The 26,708-nt window shown below is 34.9% G+C and overlaps 2 protein-coding genes across 9 annotated transcripts; one reads left to right on the top strand and one right to left on the bottom strand.

Annotated features, from left to right (window-relative positions):
* The first annotated feature begins 427 nt into the window (after window positions 1-427).
* On the top strand, window positions 428-26,463 carry Woc (without children). 4 transcript variants are annotated; one of them, XM_070303699.1, is made up of 13 exons: window positions 428-763; window positions 16,619-16,786; window positions 20,190-22,450; window positions 22,537-22,890; window positions 22,959-23,788; window positions 23,953-24,128; window positions 24,293-24,528; window positions 24,605-24,791; window positions 24,933-25,058; window positions 25,157-25,278; window positions 25,382-25,529; window positions 25,610-25,709; window positions 25,813-26,463. In XM_070303699.1, exons 3-13 carry the CDS (start codon window positions 20,222-20,224, stop codon window positions 25,985-25,987), a joined length of 4,683 nt encoding a protein of 1,560 aa, XP_070159800.1. In that variant the 5' UTR covers window positions 428-763; window positions 16,619-16,786; window positions 20,190-20,221; the 3' UTR covers window positions 25,988-26,463. The 4 variants fall into 4 exon arrangements, with proteins under 4 accessions (XP_070159800.1, XP_070159799.1, XP_070159798.1 ...); XM_070303698.1 differs by having other exon boundaries at window positions 23,941-24,128; XM_070303697.1 differs by having other exon boundaries at window positions 23,905-24,128; window positions 25,613-25,709.
* Window positions 649-18,741, bottom strand: LOC138937420 (probable E3 ubiquitin-protein ligase makorin-1). 5 transcript variants are annotated; one of them, XM_070303716.1, is made up of 7 exons: window positions 17,257-17,314; window positions 17,042-17,126; window positions 16,513-16,843; window positions 15,714-16,036; window positions 15,470-15,629; window positions 7,223-7,368; window positions 649-5,841 (listed from the first exon to the last, which is right to left on the bottom strand). In XM_070303716.1, exons 2-7 carry the CDS (start codon window positions 17,104-17,106, stop codon window positions 5,745-5,747), a joined length of 1,122 nt encoding a protein of 373 aa, XP_070159817.1. In that variant the 5' UTR covers window positions 17,107-17,126; window positions 17,257-17,314; the 3' UTR covers window positions 649-5,744. The 5 variants fall into 5 exon arrangements, with proteins under 5 accessions (XP_070159817.1, XP_070159814.1, XP_070159813.1 ...); XM_070303713.1 differs by adding an exon at window positions 17,511-17,612 and having other exon boundaries at window positions 654-5,841; window positions 17,042-17,314; XM_070303712.1 differs by adding an exon at window positions 17,619-18,741 and having other exon boundaries at window positions 657-5,841; window positions 17,042-17,314.
* Window positions 26,464-26,708: the final 245 nt, after the last annotated feature.

Here is a 26,708-nt window from a genome sequence, read left to right as displayed (position 1 = left end):
AACACGTAATGTAATCCGCCAATCGTACGATTCGTTACACGCAAAGCGAATAATGTGAGATGAACGAAGAAGATCTCGACGTAGCACGCATGGCGATATCTCGGTTACGCGATACAAGTTACGAGAGAAACATAATTAATTACGATCGCGTATATTAATTAATACGTTACTGCGATCATTGTAATGTTCGACGCAGGACCGAGACTCGTTCATTCCGTTTCGCATTATAAAATGAAAATGAGACTGTGTATCATGCCCGACATTGTACACAGATACGTCACCCGCGACCTTCGGCTTGTTTATTATGACAGACGTACGTGCCTGCCGGCAGCCAGCCGGCTGGCCGGCTTGAGGGAGGGGGGAAGGTAGGGAAGGGGCAACAGTAGGCATCGTAAGCCGTAAGCTCTCATTCGACCGAAAACATGCAATAAAGCACGACGCGTACTATTGTGCGTACGGGAAGGTAACGAAAGATACGCAACTAATTGCAAGCATGGTGCGCGATAGTAAAATGCCTTTTCATCTCAATGATACGAATCGACAAAATTCGTAAAAATCACGTTAAATACATTAAGAAAAAAAAATTGTTAACTTAACTAAATGTGTTTAACCGATTATAATTTTTTTTAATTGAAATATTTAAATCAAATACATCATGTTAGATTTAATACGTGCCTATTCGCGATATCAAATTTCCTTCATCCATTATCATTATCATTCTACAAGGAAAGGCTGGAAAGCCATGGATTTTCAAACACACCAGGTAACTATTAAAATATAATAAGCGTTATATTGATCTTTGATATTGAACATTGTGTACAAACGCCTACGCATTAAAAGATTTGTCGTAAAAGACAAGCAAAACTTGAAATTAATATCGATCAAAACTTTTCACTCTGTTAATTTATATCTTCTTATTTTTATACGAAAACAATAAATCAGAACAGGATTCGTAATCTCCTGCAAATCGCTCAAAGGAAATATACATATCTATTTTATATAAATATTATTATTGAGAATATTATGGTACATTTTCCCATTTTCTTTGTTCCACTTTGCAATTTCAAGAAAAGAAATCCTTTCGTGTCGCAGTTATAAAAGTATTTTACGTTAATTATAAGTTATTAAGTTCCTTTTCTCCCTTTTCTTATATAGCTTAGATTATTTTTGCATTTATAAATATGATAAACAAAAAAAAAAGAATACTGACTACAAACGATTTTTTGATAACGATACTAAAAATTACTGTCAAGAGATTATTAAATGAGTTAACTTTAATATATCGCAGTATCTTGAAAATCATTTTCAGCCGCGGATCATTTCTCGTAAGTGAAAACTGCGGCAGAAATTATCGACAGAAAACATTTTTATCAAATATTAAGTACACGCGATTAATTATAATCGTACGGAAACGCAAAATACGTCTTCGCATCCCGCGATCACTTAACGATCGAAAAACAGCGACGAATATCGCGTGAAATATATCGTTAGATTGCGATATACATGCAACGAGTCGCTCTCTTTAATGTCGCATCTTTACCTTAATACGACACGAAATAGATGTCGCAGTCTTGATTGTTCTCCGTATCGTTCTCGACGGAAATTTTCACGAAGATTTTCTGTTACAAAATGAGAAATGTACGGTCACTTACGATAATCGAACGTACGCGACATCGCAATCGATTCTGCCGACATTCGCCACAAGTCCACCATTTACCGGTGAACACACTAAAAGTACACGGAGAGAAGTCGATAAATACGATACGTCTCGACGCTAACGACTCGCGGCGCGAAATGGCGGCTATCGCGTGAAGTATCGTTCGAACGCGATCTACGTGTGACGTATGACACCCTGCCATCATCATTCGGAAATTTTTCGGGGGATTCGGTTGGATGCACTTGGCGCGCTCTTTCTTAGTTTTCCGTATTCGCGGTTGGTATTGAAAATTGAAAAATAATGCGCTCGCCATCAGGCAATTGAGAAGAGACGTGTCCTCGACGCGCATCCAATCACGAATTTGCTTTTATGCGAAACGCATGATCGAAACACAATATATTTATTATAATTTATCACTTTATATTGCCACGCGATGTAATACGGAATGGATAACACTGACTGTATTCTGCATCGCATCGCGTTTCACAGAGATTTTCAAATTATTGCTAAAAACGATAAAAATATTAGAGTAGCTTACGATAATCCGGCGTATCGCAATCGATCCCCCTGTGACATTCGCTTTCGGCCGCAAGTCACTTTTCGCTGATAAAATCGCGAGAAATACGCGGAGCGATTTCACTACGTCTCGACGCTAACGACTCGCGGCGCGAAATGGCGGCTATCGCGTGAAGTTTCGTTCGAACGCGATCTACGTGTGACGTATGACACCCTGCCATCTTCATTCGGAAATTTTTCGGGGGATTCGGTTGGATGCACTTGGCGCGCTCTCTCTTAGTTTTTGCGTATTCGCGGTTGGTATCGAAAATTAGAGAAAAAGACGCATCCTTGATGCGCATTCACGAATTCGCTTTTATACGAGACGCATGATGGAAACAATATATTTATTATAATTTATCACTTTATATTGCCACGCGATGTAATACGGAATGGACAACACTGACTGTATTCTGCATCGCATCGCGTTTCACAGAGATTTTCAAATTATTGCTAAAAACGATAAAAATATTAGAGTAGCTTACGATAATCCGGCGTATCGCAATCGATCCCCCTGTGACATTCGCTTTCGGCCGCAAGTCACTTTTCGCTGATAAAATCGCGAGAAATACGCGGAGCGATTTCACTACGTCTCGACGCTAACGACTCGCGGCGCGAAATGGCGGCTATCGCGTGAAGTTTCGTTCGAACGCGATCTACGTGTGACGTATGACGCCCTGCCATCTTCATTCGGAAATTTTTCGGGGGATTCGGTTGGATGCACTTGGCGCGCTCTTTCTTAGTTTTCCGTATTCGCGGTTGGTATTGAAAATTGAAAAATAATGCGCTCGCCATCAGGCAATTGAGAAGAGACGTGTCCTCGACGCGCATCCAATCACGAATTTGCTTTTATGCGAAACGCATGATCGAAACACAATATATTTATTATAATTTATCACTTTATATTGCCACGCGATGTAATACGGAATGGATAACACTGACTGTATTCTGCATCGCATCGCGTTTCACAGAGATTTTCAAATTATTGCTAAAAACGATAAAAATATTAGAGTAGCTTACGATAATCCGGCGTATCGCAATCGATCCCCCTGTGACATTCGCTTTCGGCCGCAAGTCACTTTTCGCTGATAAAATCGCGAGAAATACGCGGAGCGATTTCACTACGTCTCGACGCTAACGACTCGCGGCGCGAAATGGCGGCTATCGCGTGAAGTTTCGTTCGAACGCGATCTACGTGTGACGTATGACACCCTGCCATCTTCATTCGGAAATTTTTCGGGGGATTCGGTTGGATGCACTTGGCGCGCTCTCTCTTAGTTTTTGCGTATTCGCGGTTGGTATCGAAAATTAGAGAAAAAGACGCATCCTTGATGCGCATTCACGAATTCGCTTTTATACGAGACGCATGATGGAAACAATATATTTATTATAATTTATCACTTTATATTGCCACGCGATGTAATACGGAATGGACAACACTGACTGTATTCTGCATCGCATCGCGTTTCACAGAGATTTTCAAATTATTGCTAAAAACGATAAAAATATTAGAGTAGCTTACGATAATCCGGCGTATCGCAATCGATCCCCCTGTGACATTCGCTTTCGGCCGCAAGTCACTTTTCGCTGATAAAATCGCGAGAAATACGCGGAGCGATTTCACTACGTCTCGACGCTAACGACTCGCGGCGCGAAATGGCGGCTATCGCGTGAAGTTTCGTTCGAACGCGATCTACGTGTGACGTATGACGCCCTGCCATCTTCATTCGGAAATTTTTCGGGGGATTCGGTTGGATGCACTTGGCGCGCTCTTTCTTAGTTTTCCGTATTCGCGGTTGGTATTGAAAATTGAAAAATAATGCGCTCGCCATCAGGCAATTGAGAAGAGACGTGTCCTCGACGCGCATCCAATCACGAATTTGCTTTTATGCGAAACGCATGATCGAAACACAATATATTTATTATAATTTATCACTTTATATTGCCACGCGATGTAATACGGAATGGATAACACTGACTGTATTCTGCATCGCATCGCGTTTCACAGAGATTTTCAAATTATTGCTAAAAACGATAAAAATATTAGAGTAGCTTACGATAATCCGGCGTATCGCAATCGATCCCCCTGTGACATTCGCTTTCGGCCGCAAGTCACTTTTCGCTGATAAAATCGCGAGAAATACGCGGAGCGATTTCACTACGTCTCGACGCTAACGACTCGCGGCGCGAAATGGCGGCTATCGCGTGAAGTTTCGTTCGAACGCGATCTACGTGTGACGTATGACACCCTGCCATCTTCATTCGGAAATTTTTCGGGGGATTCGGTTGGATGCACTTGGCGCGCTCTCTCTTAGTTTTTGCGTATTCGCGGTTGGTATCGAAAATTAGAGAAAAAGACGCATCCTTGATGCGCATTCACGAATTCGCTTTTATACGAGACGTATGATGGAAACAATATATTTATTATAATTTATCACTTTATATTGCCACGCGATGTAATACGGAATGGATAGCACTAACTGTATCCTGCATCGCATCGCGTTTCACAGAAATTTCAAAATAATCGTTGAAAACAATAAAAATATTAGAGTAGCTTACGATAATCCGGCGTATCGCAATCGATCCCCCTGTGACATTCGCTTTCGGCCGCAAGTCACTTTTCGCTGATAAAATCGCGAGAAATACGCGGAGCGATTTCACTACGTCTCGACGCTAACGACTCGCGGCGCGAAATGGCGGCTATCGCGTGAAGTATCGTTCGATTGCGATCCGTGTACGCCTTGCCCAATCTTCACACGAAAATCGTTTAGCGAATTTCGGTTGGATGCACTTATTGTTAGCGCGCACCGATGCGTGCTAAGTGCGCCCTCATTCAATTTCCTATATCGAGCTGATATTGAAAAGTGATGTAGAAAATTGAGGAAGAACGCACTTGATGCGCATCCAATTTCAAATTCGCAATTTATTATTCAAAATTCCTTCTTGAGACAATATATGTGATCGAAACAATATATACAATATTACAATTTATTTACCTGATACCAGCGCGCGATGTGATGAAAAATAATATTCGACTGTATTCTGCATCGCGTCGTTCGCGACGGAGATTTTTTTCCCAAATATTATTACAAACGTTATAAAAATATGCGTGTAGCTTAATATATAATCCGACGTACGGTATCACGATCGATTCTTCTCTTCGCTTTTAACCGCAAATCACTATATTCACCGGTGAGATTATAAATATATACCCGAGAGTATATACGAAGCGATTTTCGATACGTCTGAACGCTAACTGTTCGCGACGCGTAATGGCGATTGTCGCATTTTCGATTACGATTCGTATGTCATTGCAAATATTTACGTTACAATATTACCGTTCATACATGTTGCGACATTCGTGCAATTCATTATGCGACCATATCAACATATATATATCCGATCGCGCGTCATTTCTTCTCGATATTCCCCGAGATTCATCATTGTTCGCGATAGCACAAAGAAAAGTTGTTTTTTTTTTGTTTTTTTTATATATAATTGAAAAACACGCGCAGTAGTGTCGGCGGCAACTTTACAATGATGCGATGTCGTGAAAGTGGCGCGAATTGACGTTTAAACGTGCGCGTTGCCTATTACGCAATGTATGTGCCATTGACAGCAATCTGAAACTACAGAGAAAAATATGACGGATTATAATCACGTGTGTAATACGACAATCTATAACATTTTCGCTAACAAAAAAAGAAACACACAATTGGTCGTATTAAAAACATATATCTCGATTAAAGTAAAATGTTTCAACAATTATCGTATATTTCTCGTATATTGCTACATTCTGTAACATAAATCGATAAAAAATATTATTTATTAAATGTTATTATTATATAATCATAGCCGTTTTAAAGAGTATGTTAGAGGGAGGTATATAATTTATCTGGCACGCAGATCTCTCGCAGACGAGTTGAATAACGTTCGTCAGTACAATCCGGTCGTGCTGTTTCGACTCTTTATCGCTAATATCCTTTATCCTTCTTTTTTTTTTCCATCGATCGGCTAAAAGAGCTTTCAGCTCGGAAAAACGCGGTGAATCAACATCGGTCGATGAGTCACGATCAATCCGAAAGAGGATTCCTCGATATATTAGACAATTAGACATTGGCGATCGGCGTGCCAATGGACCATTTTGATGCACGGCAGCGTTTCTTTGCTTGCGAAACAAACAGGGGCAATTTAGAAATCCTGGATAGATTCGACAGAGAAACCGATTTTATATTCCCCGCCTGCTGTTTTCCTCTTTTCTCTTTCCCTTCTCTCTACTTGGCTTCATTCGACCTAATCCCCTGTCCCTCCTCCATCCCGGTTTTCTTTACATCCGGAGTCTGAAATTTTTCCCATTAACCCGCTACTGTCCGAATTTACTTCGCGCATTTTTACAGAAATTCGAGTTTGCTTTTCTACGAGAGTAAAAAATAAACATGCCGTGCTTTTAAATATTTTAAACGATCGTGAATTAAACACGTATAATTTACCCAAATCAAATTCATCCAAACCGATTTCACCCGAGGGATTAAAGCCTCGTGGATGGAAAAACCGAAACTTTACGCGAGACGAAAAAGATATTAATTTCAATAACAAAAATGCGGCACGCGTTAAGTATAATTTTACGCATAGTCGGGAGTTAGCTTATTATAAATTTACTTTTAAGAGACTGATCGTATTGTAATTCTCTAAGACACACGTACGCGCGCAAGACGCGACGAGATTCGAAATAGTACAAGAACAGTGCAGCCTCTCCCCTTACGTTCGTTATTCCCGTGATAGCCCGTTTTCACGGGAAATTTAACCACCGCACATTTTATCGCGCTTTAAGCTACTAAGCTTATACCTCGAAACGCATTTCGTATGAGCGCGAATCCTAGCAAACACCTTCCGTAATGTCGGTGCATGTCGCGCGATTTTTTTTTCACCGCCGTCCATGGTTTCTGAAAGTAGCGTAAACACACACGGGCGACCATTTAATTAGATTTGTAGTCTAACCCGCGAACCTACCTTCGCTCGTAATTAGATTCGTCGACCGTTGTCGTCGCACGTCGCTCTTGGGAACCGTAGATAAATAATCCGGCCGTGCGAATCCACGCGTACCGCAAGAACTCCAGGACAACCATCGTCCAGAACATCAAGAGCCGTAACACGCGCTGCAACGACATTTCGAACGCTAAATTGAGACGGGTGATTTTAATACGCAAAAGTAGCTTTTTATCAAATTTGTGCGCGTGTATATATATGGCGAACAATAACACAGATAAGTGTAACAATGAAATTCGAGCTGTACATTCGATTTTGAATTGGTTCAATTCTATCAAGTCTACCTCTACCATATAGATTTCAGTAGATTAAAATAAATACATTACATTTCAGTAATTTAAACGATTTGGATCAATCGCAATTTAATTGTGCAATATTGTACTGGTAATTGTAATGATAATATTTTTTATTGCATTTATTCCAAATTTAATCGAAATCCCGTAAAAGTCTCTAAAAAAGATATATAAAACGGAACGTTAATCAACAATAATTTGACAATATCTCGAAACAGAATTTTATCGCGAGCTAATCTGCGGGGCTTTTCGTACAAACATATTCTCTCGTTAAACGCAATTGACAAGATTTTATTTTATAAACACTGCGAATTATAATCACATTTCCTGATTATACGCATACAATGGCCTGCAATTCGAATATAAAATATTTCCGACCGCGGCGATAATTAGAGAGATCAGACAGAGAGATACTTTGCAGAAATCACGTAATACGTATCGTTGATGCTTCGTCCATATAACATATTCGTACAATTACCGAGACACAAAGAGGAGACAATGAATCAAAAGCGCAAAGAGGAGACACGTGTGTTCTTGCGACTCAAAGCGATCTCGCGATAGTCGCGTTGGACTATATCACTGTATGTATATTTCGACGAATTTATATGCTAATTCACCGTGCTCGTCGTGTGGGATTAACTTCCTGTTCTAGTTAACCGTCGCGAATCCGCGAAAGCTTGACCAAGCCCGTACCCCCGACGCGACAAAGTCGCGTTGTCTCGCACAATCGGGCGACGTAAACATCGTTCCTGTACCTCACCGTATCACGAAATTCCGCCAATTGGACAAATCCGATTTCAGATGTCCCGCAAAAATACATCTCGTTATCTCGCCCGTGTTGTTCCCGTCAATCGCGACTCTTCCTCCGGTTTTGTTCCAATTTTCGATTCAAAAAGCGAAAAGAAATAATGCTTCTAATTTATTTCTAATTTATTATACAATATTTGATTCGAACATATCTCACCGAGAAGCATTGAAAAATTTTCTCCATATCCTTTTAATAAAAATATTCAAACAATACAGGCAGATATTTCTAATTTACCTTGTGTGTACATTCAAAATGTACAAATGTCAAATTTCAAATTTATCTATGTATTTATATGTATAATGTAACAAAAATATCATCTATGGAGTAAGCTTGGATAAAGCTTGTAAAAATGCTTTTAAAAAACAGTGAACGGGCCATATATTGAAAATTCGTGTGTCTTGTGTATATTCGATTAAAAAATGACGGTTTTGAAATGATAAAAATAGCTTTGAAAAGTTACTTCATGTGTATGTATGAAACTATACATTACAATTTTACAATTAGTTAACATCCGTTAGCATTTAATTTGTCATCGATTAATTTAGACTAATTAAAATCACGATAGTAAAACAGAAAGAATCTATATTTTATTGTTTCGATGTTTACTCATCAAATGGTACTTACGATTTTGATAAAAAATATTTATGCGCTAAACACTTTATATAAAGCTATTTGTGCAGTATAGAAAGCATATAATTCAAAGTATCGCCGATACTAAACAAGAGAAGATACGTATTCTAGCTTTTCATTTTACTGCCTCGCGAGGAAAATCTCTTTCTCATGTTTGTCGTATCAGCTTTACGTGCGGCGTGTTATTTTCATCGCTCTATTTTGCATGTACATATATATATATATATATATATATATATATATATATATATATACATATATATAAACACAATACTTTATTTATATTTGAAAAAAAAATTATTTTATTGATATTATTTCACAGCGTGACGTCTAAATTTTTAAATGCATAAATATCTATTTTTTCCCCTGCACATCTTCGAATATACAATCCTGAAATTTCAATCACCGGTGGACATAAAATTTTCGCATTCTCATAAAAATGCAATTCTGTTGGATCGATACCAAATTAATCTATAACGCTTGCAAGCACAGTCGTTTTGACATAAATGATCTGAGAAATAAATAAAGCGCGAATGTATGAAATAATACCACAGTCGCCACCTGTGATCATATTTTACAACTAAATATTCCAAGATTTATACTTGTCAATAAGATAAAAATCTCTAATCGTTAATAATCACATTGATGAAATGCGATAAAGCGGAAACGTATCTTTTTGATAATATAAGATTTTTTTAATAACATGATAAAAATGTAAGAGCTCGTATATAAGAATATATAAGAAATAAAGGCATATATATATATATATATATATATATATATATATATATATATATATATATCTTAAAATAATTTTTCGAAAAGTTTGTTGATACGCCACAATAGCTGAGGAATTAAAAGGACAATAGAAGAAGAATATAAAACATCTGACCCCTATCTTCTTCCAGACTTACTATTCGAAATTTTATTAATCTACATATCCAATAACAAAAATATATATCATTGTAAGAAGTAAAATTAAAGATAGAATCGCTTTATCCTCGCCGTCAGACTCTATGAATATACAATCCACTGACGACTACTGATTATTTCTACCGTTTAAAACAACCGGGGCAATGACTATTATCTCTCTCTTATTTATACATTAATCAGCAGAGAAGCTCATCAATTATACAACGACGATATAACAATGTTATAGTTATTGACAGTTGGATGATTTGAGTTATAGTGAAATAAGTATCGGAAAACACATCAGAGATCAATCCAATTTACATGTGAAATAAACGGATTATATATAATTTCTTTAACAATGTTATATAGACTTTTTATTATTAATAATAATAATCCTATTTCGTTAGAAGTAGAGGGATACACGAAACTGACGGTGGACCCTCGATAAGAGAAAGGGGGCATTTAAACATTAAACCAGCATTTAAATATCAAATAAGCCGCGCAACGAAGTGTTTCTTGAATTTTTTTATCAATAATATGCTTTTCATGTACTTTCCGACACATGAAAAACACGCTGAAAATCTTCTATTGCAACACAATATATGTAAATTACTCAATTAACACCTCACTATATAAGAATGTATTTTTTTCTTCTCTAAACTTGTAATATATTCCAGCGGTATAAGAAACAATTACTTTTATATCTATCACAAGCAAGCGTATTTTATCAATGACACATTCTCTCTCTCTCTCTCTCTCTCTCTCTCTCTCTCATTTACGATCCGCTAGATCTTCGTCGCGCGTTTTAAAAGCGCAACGATATTGATCGCAATCGTATACAAACATCTCGAAAGAAGTTTCTACGAATGTGTGTATCTTTCAATTAGATATTATTAAAAAATTATTAAATACATTCAGACTGTAAGTATGTTTTGCCTGCGATACAATGCAAAAGCAAACGCGATACACGGCACAGTTTCACACAATTCTATTTATCGAGAAAAATACAAAATAAGAAAAATTAAAAAAAAAAAGAAAAAAATGCTTGTGCTATTTCTTATGGATATAATCAATTTGCAATCTTTTTTTTAAATATAAAAAGGATAAATAATAGATAATGCAAACACATTTGTTCGCAATTTGTGCTTCATATAGTGAAAATACAGTTTTCTTAATCTACGTATATTTATTGCTATTAAAAAGCATTTATAATCTATTAAGGACATAAGAGACAAGCTGTAACACAAAAATATATTTTCCGTGTCGATTTTACTTTTTTATGGTAGAGCTTTACTTAGCAAATAAGATTTTCGTTTCAATATCGATCCGTTTTACGGAGCCTTTATTGTAATGTAAGCAGATTTGCGACATGATAAATTACAAAAATATAATAATTAATTACGTACTGAAATTTTTTTGAGAAATTATCAACAAGAATTATCCATTCTAAAACTTATACGTTACACAATTTTTTTTACTATTTCGCAAAAATTCTTCGAGCATTTTCAACATACGACGAAACATTCGTTTAACATACATAATAAAAATAAATATATATATATATAATATTGAAATAAAAATAAAATGATATACTCGGTATAATATTATTCTAAAAAGAATCATACACGCTATACAAACTAAAAAAAAAAGAAAGAGAAAGGATTATTCAAGATATTCATAATCTCTCATTTATATAAATGATGAATAACATCTAGCAATCTATGAAGCTTATTCTGTTTGTTGAAGGAAAAAAATTATATTCATCAGTACACAATACATTATTCAATGCAGGTACATTTAGTATGATTAATTGACATTAATGCATACTCTTGCGGGAGAATTTTGGCAATTGAATTCTGTACGCAGAAATATATGACGCACGCGGATGTTTTATAAATTGTACGATTTATAAATTAGCTTAACAAAACCATCCTGAGAATGAGATTGAAATATTGAGAATATCATTTTACCATTCACTAACTATCTTATTAATAATCCAGATGAAACAATAATTCGATCTTCTTTATATTCTTCGAGTTATTACAACAAAAATCACGTAGAATATTGACTTTGAACTTGTTATATACTATGTATGCGAGAGAGAGAGAGAGAGAGAGAGAGAGGAAGAGTAATTCCAAAGTTAACTCCAAAAACATATCGCCAAAGTTAAGGTAAACCGCGTTGAATTCCATTGAATGAGTTTATAAACATCAACTCCTAATTTTACATATCTCCTTCCGCGTTGCACGCATTTAGAACATGACAATGCAGTAAATGGTAGTACGCTTACTTTGAGATAGATAAAAATGGCAGTGACGACAGTAAATTCGTGCAACGATCAACGCAATCAATTTAACTTTCTGCCTACAATGCGTAATCATATTGAACATATCGATGTATAAATTTCCATCGTGAATTTTCCATTCATAAAATCAGATTCAAATCATTCTCAGTAAGCCAAGGATTCAACTTAATGATATAAATTCCATTATCTATCACAATCTATAGTCGCTCAAAGCGATTATATATTTTTATTTTCTTCACATCGAGAAGTATTGATGATCATTTGAAGAAAGTAGCTCCAAAAATAGTCACTCGAAACGCACAGCGTATATCATAGACAGCTCTATATAAACATTACCAATAACAATATAAGCGTTTTACTAACAATTATCGATAAAATTAACAGCATAGAAATTCTATGGGAAATGTAAACGATATTCAGCATAGCGAAAATTCGATCCGATAAAATGCATTATCGAGGCGGATTAAGAAACTGACTTTTATATGATGAACGATATATATTACTCTACAATCACATAGCTTTTGAAAGGCAGTATTGGCTCTCTGCTGTAAAAACTGATCACTTTTCCTTAGGGTAATATATGAATCGAGTTGTAAGTACGAGCAGGAACCGTTTAGGACAACACGATATTATTTATCATAAACTATTGCCGATAGATAGATCATACAAAATTATAAAATAATATCTCAGAAAATATATTCAATGCTAAAAACGTGAATATCGTATTTTGTATTTTTTCTTCGTACATACAATTTTGAATTTTAGCCGTTTCACGCAAGAGAGATCTATGCCCTTCAAAGCGCCATTATCACGGTTCTATATTGAAAAAACGACTGTCGAAGCATGTTTTGCTATTATTAGTGAATTAATAAAATGTAAAAACGATGATATTCTCTCCCAGCATGGTTCTATGTCGTGGGTCCAACTCCGTCGTGCGTATTTTCCTAATTGTCTCCTTAAATCTTGAATCTACAAATGCGTACTCCACGAAAAGCGATATCTTTATTACATTTTTTATTTATTCCATATATGTTAACGGTAGCCCGTCTCTTTCTCGCAAATATTTTTATATTCGTACTTACTTCCATTCGCGCACACCCACACAAATATCATTTATTGATGCGCTCGCATATTACCCTTACATGTGTATCCCATTCACTTTGCACACTTGCTCTTAGAGGAATCTATTATTCACGAGTATAACGCTACAATTGTAATAATTTAAAGAAATGTATTAAAGATTCGCGGAGCCATAGCAAGAGGTAGGACGACTCTTTGTAGATCGTACCTTCGATATGAACTATTGATAAATTGAACTAACAATGCACACTGATCACACACAAGTAATATATCGTTGTCCAGTTCTCCTATTTTACTTGCGAATAGTAGTAGTGCTGTGAACTTTCCGCAAGTAATAATTAAATAGAATGTTCTGTAACTGCAATATTACTTCATAACTGTTACTTATGAAAAAAGTTTATTATTATAGAATGTAATGCACATTTGGTTGTTGATACCATCGATCATACCAGAATTATATCTACGGATACGACAGAATTCATTCTTTATCTTAAACGCGAGGTTATATTGCAATCACAAGAACCATGCCCTATATATGGATATATATGTTATAAATTCAAATAAAATCCAGTAAAATCAAATACAGTAATTTGCATTTCTCAAAGTATTGTTTAAATCCAGTGTTAGCATGTTTCCAGAAATTTTTACATATTGATTAAGTACATATTATTATAAATGACGAATGTTTATTGAAATTACAACAGAGTAAATCTAATCTAATCTAACTTGCATTAACCGAAGAGAAGTCTTAATCGGAAAAAAAAAACTAAATAAACTACTTTTCAATTATTTTGAGATACACCTGACCATATACTTCTGACCATATATCTTACTAAACAAAAGCAGGCAATTTTATATGAGGACATTCGATATGAGCATAATCACTAAAATTCCGGTTATTTATTGACTTGCTTATGCTATTATTTGATTCAATGTGCATTTAATGTGTTCCAAATCATGCATTATAGAACATTTTAAATATAATTAATATCGCGCGCGCAAGTATAGAAAAAGAAACCAACAATATTACTCTACGAGAAGTAGGACATCGGAAAAATACCGATATAATACTATTCATTGATGAAATTTGGACCACTGAATTAATAATAGTTGCTAGAATAATCATCAGTTAATAGAGCATTGGTCAAGACACACAAAGAAGATGATTTCGAAGTGAATATCCAGTGAAATCTTCACTAGTATCCATGTTAATCCCCTTTCATTTAATTTTTTTTTTTTTTATATTCGACTATGTACCGCGAAATTGTTGATCTCATAATTGTCTATAGACAAGTGCAAAATCGTCATTAGAATAATCGAGATATTTCTTTCACAGATAATTTCTAGAAAAGATTATTTCTACATAAAACAATTAAAGGAGTAATAGTTATTAAATTATTAATTAATTTATTTTATTAAAATCATTATTTATTCTTTTATTATAGCAAGTAGACGATTAGATTTTGATAAATTTTAATAACTATTACCATCATTTTTGATTTACATAGGAATAAAATTTCTAGATATTATCTAATAAATAAAACAAAAGAAATATTTCAACTATTGAAACATCGCGACTATACATTCCTTATATATAAATTATCATTTTAGGAAATTGCGCACATTTTTTTCTTTTTTTTTTCTCTCTTTTTTTCTACATGGCGCTAGAACGTCTTCGAATTATATATTCATTCAAATTATTTGCTAATTATCTAATAATTTTCTTAGTTGCTAAAGCCGCGCGTAAATGGTAAAGGAAGTGGGTACCGATATAGCAACAGAGTAGCAATGATAACAGCGATATCAAGGCAGTTTCGCGTCAATCGAATAGTTTTACTTGTCTAATCGAACGACAGCTCATAATCGGACCAATCGGAATCGTCGGAATCTGAGAAGAAAGGAATATCTTCTAAATCGAGATACATCCAACGATCGTCCCTTTCATCGAGGAAATCCCATAAGATCAGTTGCTGTAAATAGTGCAAAGCCGTATTGTCACGTTCTATTCATACCAGAATGTAATATAAAGTGGATGTAGCTCGACCATTTGATTCAGAGAGAATATTATATCGTTTGCTATCACGACATTTTACAACATGAAAAACGCGTTTGTCAATGCGTTTATAAATGTGACACAATCAAAATAAATATACTTTTGAAAACAATAAGATAGCCACACTTACGTGCAAGATGTCGATATCGGTGTCGGCAGTATTGCGCCTCTGTCGAACTGGTGGGCCCACATCTTTCTTAGTCCCATCAGGAAGTGCATGAAGATAGAAACATTTATTACCAAACGGACACTTGCCAAGGCCCTTGTTGAAGTACTTGCAGTCTTTGGTACTATAAGAAAAAAAAAATCGAAATGTTAGAGAACATAAACAGCTGAGATAGAGGCAGATTATTATAATCGTGATCATTCTTTACCTCAAGGCGCCTTTATAATCTGTTATCAACTTTTCCTTTTCTTCTTTCGTATCCACCCAATACATACTAGGGCAAACAAAGTCCGAAGGAATACGACATTCCGGGCATGCCCTTATGATTTTATTGTCGAACTGTTTAGCTTGACGCCACTTTCTGATGCAAGTTAGACAGAAGCAGTGATTGCAATTCGGTAATATACCGAACCTCTGTTCTCGCGACGATTTCTCCATTATTGTTTCGAAACAAACACCACAGGACTTCTCTTTGCTACGTTGGATGGCAAAAGATAATTCCATATCTGCTTCGTGCTGTTTCACACATGCCTATATGTTAATATCAAAACATCAATTATAATTTCTCTTTTGAATTTACGAAATATCCAATATATATAAAATAATCCATATAAAGTATTATAAATTATTTTCTTAAAAACTATTAAGGATAGCAATAAAATCCTTTTTGTTAAAATTTATTGAAGCACTTTATAAGGAACAAATATCACTGTTGGCAAAACAGAAAAGCAACTCCTTTATTTTTGTAAATAGAATTGGGAAATAGAAACAAGAAAATCATTTAATAAATATTATGAATCACATTCAAAATTATTTTATAATTATTATGGATCATATATTTTATATATCTTGATTTCATTAAGGAATATTATTACAGACTCGAAATAAAGATAAAAATTTATTAATCATTTAACTTGTCCCTAATCTCCACTTCCTAGCTTAGCAATGTATAACAATTTAAATATATTTAGGCAAATTTAATATATAATGTAACAAATAGGGCTTACATTTGTATGTTTCTTCCTCAATTCTTCATTGTGTGGATGAAGGACCGCACGACTGCATAATTCGCAAATGTCACCATGAAGATATGTGCAATTTATATTTCTACAGATTCCAGTTGCTTCTGCATATGGACACAAAGGTTCTAAAGAGAGGTTTGAAGCTTGACCAGATGGATTAACAGCTTGAGCATACGAGACTGGCTTTGATGTACTTATAGATATTCCTGAAGCAGACGTTCCATCTGTAGAAGATGATCCAGCAATTGGAGACACAGCTGTAGGTACAAACTCGGGTGCTTTTACCCAATCTTCAGCAATACGTTTATCAGATTTTCTATAACAAATAAGCAGATATCATAAATGCAATATAGTCAAATGAAAAAAAAAAAAAAAAAAAAAAACAGTATATATTACTATATGTATATATTAAACACAAACAAATCTATTATATATATATCTAACTATTATAAGCGTTATTACAAATTAATGCATCATAATACATATATATATACAATGCTACATTTAAACTTACTTATTTTTCGAAGAATTGGCTGTATGTTGATCCGAGGCTGAATTTTCTATCGCGTTAGTTTGCATAACATCGCTATCCGCAGTACCTGAATTATGGCGAAAACGGCATTGATTACCAAATTTACACATACCCTGTTTGAAGAAGCGACAAGTGACAATATAGTCAGGATTATTAGTTGTCACTGTCTCATTGATATTTGCATCGTTTCTACTCGCTTGTACATGCCGATACCGACAGTTGTTCCCCTCACGACAAGCACCGTTCTTGAAGTATCTAAAATGAAGAATGCGATTATTGTCACATGAAAAATACGGAAAGAAGTTATGGACGAGAGCATGTTCGTGTTTGAAATCGTCAAGACATTCGTAACGATATATATATAGATGAATATATTCGCCAAACGTCAATATTTATATTATTGTATTCGTCCATCGAACACTGCTGAGTCCACATTGTGCTTATTGCTAACCTCTCCATTTCTATCTACACGAAGCTTGATCATACACGAGCTAATGCCTTCCGCGTGAAATCTCGCTATCGGGACTTGTGACATGTAACGTCTGGGACAACTTCTTACCGGCAAACAACACTCTGCGTCCAATTGTCGGCCATTTTCTCGCTCCTCCTCCGTCGTAACGGTCGCAATGATGATCGACGACGCGTCGTTCCTCGGATGATGATGAGATGTGCGAGCGTTCGCCGTAGGGAGAGCAAGAGAAAGAGAGAGAGAGAGAGAGAGAGAGACACGCTTTCGAGGTCGTTCCGGCTTGGAGATTACGAGAATACGACTTTTACGCATAAGCCGGAAAACGGGACTCGCACACCGCAAAAAAGATAACACACTGCAATCGCGCCGCGCAATAAACGCACCTCGAACCTCGAGGAGATGCGCGATGTATATGTCAAACACGAGCACGAGTTGACGCGCGCGCGCGCGCGCGTTTCTTTCCGCTTTACTCCTATCTACTCGCTCTCTTCAACTCGTTACGTTCGTGTAACACACTATACACCGCTTGTCACCGCCAACCGCCACCACTTTGTGATCGAGTTCTCGTTCCAGTACGAATTTGTAATCGTCGCGATTATCGCCAAACACTACTTCTCTTCTCTATCGTGACGTATCTAATGTCTGATTCTATTGGATCGCGGAATATCGTTCTTTTCGCTATTCCATATCCTTACACTTTTTCAATTCCCATTTATTGCTTTATCTTCCTTCACCACGAAAGAAGAGTTCCTCTCAGAAGCGTTCTCAATCTTCCACGTGATGATGGTCAATGACGTAAAAATAACGAACCTTCATTAAAAGCGAACACGACGCGGGCTTCTATATATGATTATTTGTCGATTTTTCATGATATTCGATAGCATTGTTTTCGCAATTCTAAAACAGATTGCCAGGTATGAAAGATCTGCGCGATACCCGATACCCACACGAAAGATTTGCAAATATTTGATATTTCATGCGCGGTCATTCAACTCAACCGGAGTTGTTTCGTTTGTTGACGCGCCGAGCGTATCGTTCCATACGCAAACTGGACAAAGTCACGTGGGCAGTGCTGTCATCGGTGTCATCCGTTATGGTCTAGTCTAATGAGATTGCAAAGATATCGATCTTAAAAATGATCCACTGATCTCTGCCTCTGCGGTCGCGAAAATGTCATGAAATTGTATACATTACTCCGAACGATCCATCCAATCCTGTGTTTGATTCCTCACCCGGGTGCACCCGGTATTATAGTATATGTCACGTATACTTTAATATCGGGTGCACCCGGATGGGGAATCGGAACACAGCCCCAAGGGGTGCGTTCGAAAATTCTACTCGTAGGATAGAGTACCGTTGAATCGATCAATCGGGACAAAGAAATCTTTGCTCCTTTTTGTCCTGATTGGTTAATTAAATGCTATTTTAGGGTAGGATTTTTGAACGCATCCTAATTATAACATGTGTTAAAAAAAGTGTTTTACTAGCATTAGAATTGTAAGATCATAGCAACACTTTTTTCAGTGACAATGCCGAAATTTTTTTCTCTTTCAAATTTTATATACATATATATATATATATATATATATATATATATATATATATATATATATGTTGTATATATGTGATAAAGTGATATAAAAAAATAAACTATTAATTATATATTCTGTATGAAATTATTAGAAAATTCTTGATTCACGTTAACGTTATATAAATTTATTTCTCTCGAGAAATTAAAAATTGATGCAAAATTATTATTATAAATTATAAAATGTTAAATATTTCGAGGCGATACTAGACATCTGAACAGACCTTTAGTCGCATTACTTTTTTTACATGTGCTACGTATAGATGATCGTTACAAATAGAAGTTTTTTTTTTTTATTAGCGTGAAACGATTTGCGCTACAATTATTTACAAATCCAGCTCTGACAGATACTGATATAAATAATACTTCCTCTCGTTCCATGAAAGGATCACAAGTATCGCGCGCAACGAAAACCGGCATTCATCCGCGCGTCATCAGACTTCGATAATCGCGTCGCTCAGTTTCGAAAGAATCGCGCGAGTCATCGACATCGCGTTTGTCGCTATTTCCGCGAGCAGCATACGTTTTTTTTTTTTTTTCGAATGCATATAATATTATTCGATTCATATATACATGGCATATTTTCAGCGCTTCTTATTGATGTTTAAAGTCGACGTTTCGACGACCGATTAACAGGTAGAGAAAACATGGCGATGCGAGTATATCTTTTTCATAACCTAGATATTATTCGCATACGACGCTGTTGATGTAATAATTCGCTTATATACGAAATATTTTTTGCACGCCATTTTGCACCGTACAAAATACTTCGTTGCTTGAGGATTTTCTTTCTATCATTCATTTTTATCATAGACAAAAAATTTTATTCAAGTATCTATCCTATCGTGAATGCTGAGATTTTAATATGTTACATTTACGTTCTTTAATATAGAATATATTGAAATTTTTTCAATAATTTATAAATATCTTTTTTTGATATTTATTTATCTGATTTTTGTAACTCATTAAACTATCATTTTTTATTACAAATTTAAACTACTAATGTCTTATATGCAGTAAATAACAAAAATATATATTTTTTATTATCAAAGTTTATCATATTATATTTCTAGATACACAACGGATAAACGTAAAACTAATGTAAATGAAAATGGATTCTCAAGACAATTTAATATCAGTAGATAAGACTGATGTATCTCAATCGGAAGATATAAGCAATTCAAGTAACGATAATACTAAAAATATTGAGAATGCTCCCAAAGAAGATAAAGAATCTGATAAATCACCATCTGATGAAGATACTGCAAAGATACATAGTGAAACAAATAAAGAAGTAACTGCGACAGCTTTTGAAAAAGATGCGACTCCATCAAATATAGCTGATAAAGATGTTATAGAGATGCATAGTGAAACAAATGAAGAAGCAACAGTTTCTGAAAAAGATGCACCTCCATTAAATATTAAAATAGGTGATTCTGCTATAGATTTACAAACTATTGAAAAAGATGATAACATAGGAGTTGAAGTGCCATCATTTGAGAAGAATGCTGAGACTGTAACAATTGAAGAAACTAATATAGTTGAAAGTTCTTGTAAAGAAAGTGTATCTGTTAATATAGACAAGGAAACAACAGAACTAAGTACATTCAATTTGACAGAAAAATGTAACACGGAACAGTCATTAAATCTTGAAGATTCATGCGATATATCAGATAATACAGCAAATGACTGTACAAAACTTACTAGTGTAAATGAAACATCGCTTAAAGAAAAACCTGAAGATTGTGATATTCCAGATGAATCAAGTGTTATTGCAGATGATCTGCAAATATCTCAAAAGGATGTTGAACTGTCAAAAAAGGTAGAATCGGAATCTTCAGATAGTAATTTGGAAAATCCTGATAAAGATTTATCTGAGAAGAACATTGAACCTGAAAATACAGAGTTTATACAATTTTCTCACGACAAACACGATGATTCGCAAATTGAAGGACAATCTATAGATGCGGAAGATCCGTTTGGCAGTGACAATCTTACTTCTGATAACATTGAACCAGTGGAAACTGATAGTCTTGTAGAGGATGATATTAGTTTTAAAAACATATATGAGCAAGGTGATAATTTACAGGATGCAGTAAATGCTAGAAACAATGATTCTAATAATGATAAACTTAATGTTGATTGCACATCAAACAATTCAAAAGACATTGATGTTAATAAAGCTGTGAGTAATATTACTAAAGAATCAAATAATATACAAACTACTATTGATTCTCTTGAAAGTGCAGCAATAGATACTGATCTCCCAGATACAAATATATCTGAAACAGGACCAGAAAGTACATCATCTACAAAACCATCTGATAAACAAGTTGAACAGACCAAAAAAACTATCGAAGAAATTACACCAATGGAAACAGATGAGGAACAAACTGATGTATTACCAGGACAGGATGACGAGCTATGTATTATCCCAGATAGTATGAAAGTAATAATACCAAACAAATCAAGTAAAGCAATAGATGAGCAAAATGAATCTATGCTTGAAAAGAATGCTGAAAACGATGAAACAACACAAAACTGTAGTAAATCTAATTCTGAACTTGACAAAGATGCTTCAGGCAAGGATGAACCTCAATCAGCAATTATGGAAAATAAAAATAATAGCGAAGATAGTACAGTGACTACTCAAAACGAATCAACAGTAGAAGTACAAACTGCAACAACAGACATTATTAACATTGACGATGAGTCCAAGAGCTCAGAAGTGGAAGAGGTTACTACTAAAGAGATATGCAAGCAATGTGGCGAAGAAAGAACATGTAAAATTCGGGTCAACATTGGTACAGAAAACTATCATGTATGCTCAAAAACATGTAAGGCATTGTTTAAAGCAGCCAATAATAAAACAATAGATATACCAAGCCAAGGAGCTACCTCTAAACGAGAGAAACGTTGCGCATCTTGTTTACTAATTATAGAAGCGAATGATGAACGAAATCTTTCTTGGGAAACCATGGAATTTTGTAACGAGGAATGTTTGGGAAAGTTCCAAAGGAAATATGGAAGTTATTGTAAGAATTGTAATGGTGCAGTTCAAGCTGTAAGTTTAGGCAAATATTGTGTGAGATTTGGATGTGATGTAAGACAATTTTGTTGTTCGACATGTTTGGAGGAATTTAAAAAAGGTTTGAAAGTATGTAGTTACTGTCAGAAAGACATAAGTTTTAGCACAGATGGTTTTCTCGCACCAGTTGGGGAGAAAGGACAATTTAAAGACTTTTGCGCTCAAGATTGTATGGAAAAATATTCGAAATTGAATTCTTCGGAACCTCCAACTACAGAAAAAAAGCCATGTAGCGTTTGTCAAGAGGTATGTACAAGAGTTTTTCTAGATTTTCAAATCTAAATGTATTATAAACAATTTTTAAATAAAATGTGAAATTTTCTTTTTTATAGGAGAAACTTGTACATTGCGAAGTTCAGATATATAATAGTACTCCAGTAGCCATATGTAGCGAACCCTGTTTTGCAGCATTTAAATTTGTGAAACAAGTCAAACCTGAGCAATGCTCTACCTGCAAGAAATTTTTTGAATTACCAAATAAGCAACATTTTATTGTATTTTATGATAATGAGCCCCATACATTTTGTAATAAAACATGCTTAAATATATTTATTATAACAAATAGGAAGATAGTTCCATGTAATTGGTGCAAAGTAAAGAAATATAACTTTGATATGATTAAAAAAGAACTGAAAACAGGACAGACTCTGATGATGTGCAGCTTAAATTGTTTGACACTATATCAAGTATGTTGTGTTTGTTATGTACAATATAACATATAATGTAAAATATAAAATTTCCTCATTTTTTGCAGGTTTCCATCAATGCAGTATCTGCGAAACGAATAAACTGTGATTTTTGTAAGGAGTATTCTTTAGCACATTATCATCTCACAATGTCAGATGCCACAATACGTAACTTTTGTTCGTATAATTGTGTCATGAATTTTCAAGCGCAGTACACTAAATCCCCTATAACTATACCGTCGAGCGATGATCCTGTACCTACGGGAGCACCCAAAAGGACCACTTTATCACAAAAAAGTGCAAGTCAGACTGTTCAAAAGTCCAATGACATACAAAGTAAAAAGACTATGCCGGTCATCTCCTCAGTAACCAGCTTAGCCGCGATAGGAAACGGACAAGCGAGCCCAAACTCACAACAAAATAGCATAGTCATGCCTACGAACGCGATATCGAATCAATCGACGCAAATCGTTTACAAGCAACAAGTTATTACTAGGCCATCTAGTCCAGTGAAGATTCAGAATAAGACAACTCAGTGCAAGCCTTTAGTGCACACGAAAGGAGTTTCCGTGCGTCCTCATCCTTGCACAAAGTGGACGCAGACGAAAGAGAAAGTTCAACAAGTGATCGTACCGATACCAGTACCAATTTACGTTCCGTTTCCGATGCACATGTACAGTATGCCCTTTCCAGTTCCAATGCCTTTTCCACTGCCCATTCCCGTTCCCTTATTCATACCCACTACGAGAAACAGCGCTAAGGGAATTATGAAAGATATTAAAAAAATACAAGAAAAGATACCGGCCGACCCGTATGAAGCCGAACTCCTTATGATGGCGGAGATGGTAGCTACTGAAAAGAAGACTAACGACAGCGATTCGGATTCGGTGGACGATAGGTAAGAAGAAGAAGAGATATTTATATAGATTTAAATCCAAAAGTATTAGCGACAAATAAATTGTGCACTATATATTCTGTTTATCTCATACACCAAAAGCACATATTTTTGTTTAGGGAAGATGACACAGCTGATCAAGACAATTTACATAGTGATGGTTTCAGTCCGGAAGCGGTTGATTCCAATAATGCGTTTGGGGATGACATGTTGCAAATGGCGTTAAAAATGGCAACAGGAGAATTAGACGAGCCGGCAGTCGATCTGGAAGCTGCCTTGACGCCGAACACGATTACAGCTACGCAAGCACCACCGCAACCGGAGACCACTATAGACAACGATGGTATGCAGTATATCATTCAGACAATATATATAATATTAATAACTGTGTTTATTGCTATTTATTACTATCAATTGTAGAAATCAACGGCATGATCACTTTTCTTGGAGATAAACCATATGGAAAATAAAATATAGAATTATTTCTAATAAAATATTTTTATGTAGTGCAATCGGAACGATTGATGGCCGCCTCTAGAGGAAGGAAACGTGTGATGCCATATAAACCACGATCAACACCGACCAAACGAATGAGACGCGTTTCTGGTACAAATGACATGCCATTAATGCCACCACCGGAACCACAACCACCTCCGCAGCCGCGTATTATGGAACCAATGGAAAAACCTGACGCAAATATGACATTAAAATATACATTTGGTGTAAATGCATGGAGACAATGGGTTTGTAATTCTCGTTTATATAATTTAGGAGACATGAAGCACTATATGTATGATATGGATAATTCTTAAACCATAGGTAATTGGAAAGAATGCCGAATTAGAAAAACAAATTACGCCAATGAGGAAAATAAAGTTGTTCAAGACAGATCTTTTACAACTTACTGCGGATGAGTTAAATTATTCTTTATGTCTTTTTGTGAAGGAAGTAAGAAAACCAAACGGTGCAGAATATGCTCCCGACACAATATATTATCTTTGCCTGGGTAAGAAAATGTCTCTGCTTTATAATATATTTTTACTTTATTATTGTAAGAGTTTTAATATTGATGTAAATTGCATCAGATATTTCTTTTGTAAGCTCTAGTTTCAGTGTCTCAAACATTTCTTTCATAAACTTATTTTAGGAATACAGCAGTACCTGTTTGAAAATAACAGGATTGACAATATATTCACAGACTCATATTACGAGAAATTTACAGACTGTCTGAATGAAATAGCAAAGAAGTTTTCCGCATTATACAACGAAGCACGTGAGTATGTCTTATTATTCGTCGCAATCATAAATTTCTCTTTTTTATCAATTTCACCATTTTGTCTTTACAAATGCTCTGTTGCCTTCATTTTATAGAATATATAGTGACTAGAGTGGAGGAAGAGCATTTATGGGAATGCAAGCAATTGGGCGCCCATTCTCCACACGTTTTATTAAGCACGCTTATGTTTTTCAACACAAAACATTTTAATCTTGTGGTGAGTCTAATAAGATGGCCAATAATGATTATATAACTAATTGTCACAATATTTTACAATACTAATAAATATTCTCTGCAAATTCCTGGAATATCTTTTTCAGACAGTGGAAGAACATATGCAGCTTTCTTTTTCTCATATTATGAAACATTGGAAACGTAACCCAGCTGCTCAACCTACAGCAATGGCAGGGAAAGTCCCTAATTCAAGAAATGTCCTTCTTAGATTTTACCCACCACAATCAGCTCTTGGTTAGTTTTAATTGTAACTTTATACAAATTTCCTATCGATATAGTGATATGTTAATTTATTTACTATGACTTCCTTAAAGAAGCTAATTCAAGAAAAAAGAAAGTATATGAACAACAGGAAAATGAAGAAAATCCATTGAGATGTCCTGTTAAGCTATATGAATTTTATTTGTCAAAATGGTACGTTTGGATATAATGAGTAAACAAAGTAAAATGTTAAACTTAATTTATTACATTGATTTTAATGATATATTTTACATATTTTGCACTCGAAATATTTCAGCCCTGAAAGCGTTAAAACACGAAATGATGTCTTCTATCTATTGCCAGAACGCAGTTGTGTACCAGATAGTCCAGTATGGTATTCGACATCGCCCCTTGCAAAGGAACACCTTATCAAAATGTTATATCGTATTAAAATGGTTAAAGAAATTAATGTAGCTTTACTGACAAGTTAATTTCATATATTGATCTCTTGTATTGTTAAGCAGTGATTTTAAAAAACAAGAAATACAATTAACTATTTTAACTTCGACTGCCACACTTTAATAGTTTGGAGCTTAATTCTGGGATCTAAAATGATTTTACACTGTGTTGCTTGTTTAGCCATAAAGATAATCTCTCGAAGGGCTAATATACAACTGAACAGAAAGATTACCTAGAATTAAGATTCGTGTGTGCTTGGTTTCTAATAACAGATTTTCTTGAAAAACTACACTCGTATATGATAAGATGTTTTGACTTTATTCACTAAAACATAAGCATACAGATCAATATATAAGACCATTCAAAGTGTTAAAAAAACGGTAAAAAAATGATTATAAAAATAGAACAAAAATGATACGATACAGAAATGTAGAATTAAACGAATTTTCCAGTTACTATTGTATATTTTTCACTTCCTAATAAAAAAATATATTGGCTACAAGAAGTATGTAAGGTTACAAATATGTTAATATCATAGATATATATATGTATATAATTAATAAATATAAATATACATACATATGTATATATATTACATACATACAATATTTAATATATCTATAATTACATAATATATGTATCATTAACTATAGTTTATCTAGACAACAAAATTATTAAGGAGTTAATTTATATTCTAATGTAGGTGTTTAATTCTATATTTTATCTTTTTCGTTTTTGATATATAAAATATAA

This window comes from Polyergus mexicanus, unplaced genomic scaffold (genome assembly GCF_030449975.1).
Source record: "Polyergus mexicanus isolate NDT 795.1 unplaced genomic scaffold, iyPolMexi1.0 SCAF_10, whole genome shotgun sequence".
Taxonomy (NCBI): domain Eukaryota; kingdom Metazoa; phylum Arthropoda; class Insecta; order Hymenoptera; family Formicidae; genus Polyergus; species Polyergus mexicanus.
The sequence above is the reverse complement of the archived record's forward strand: the minus strand, read 5'-3'. Positions and strand labels throughout refer to the sequence as shown.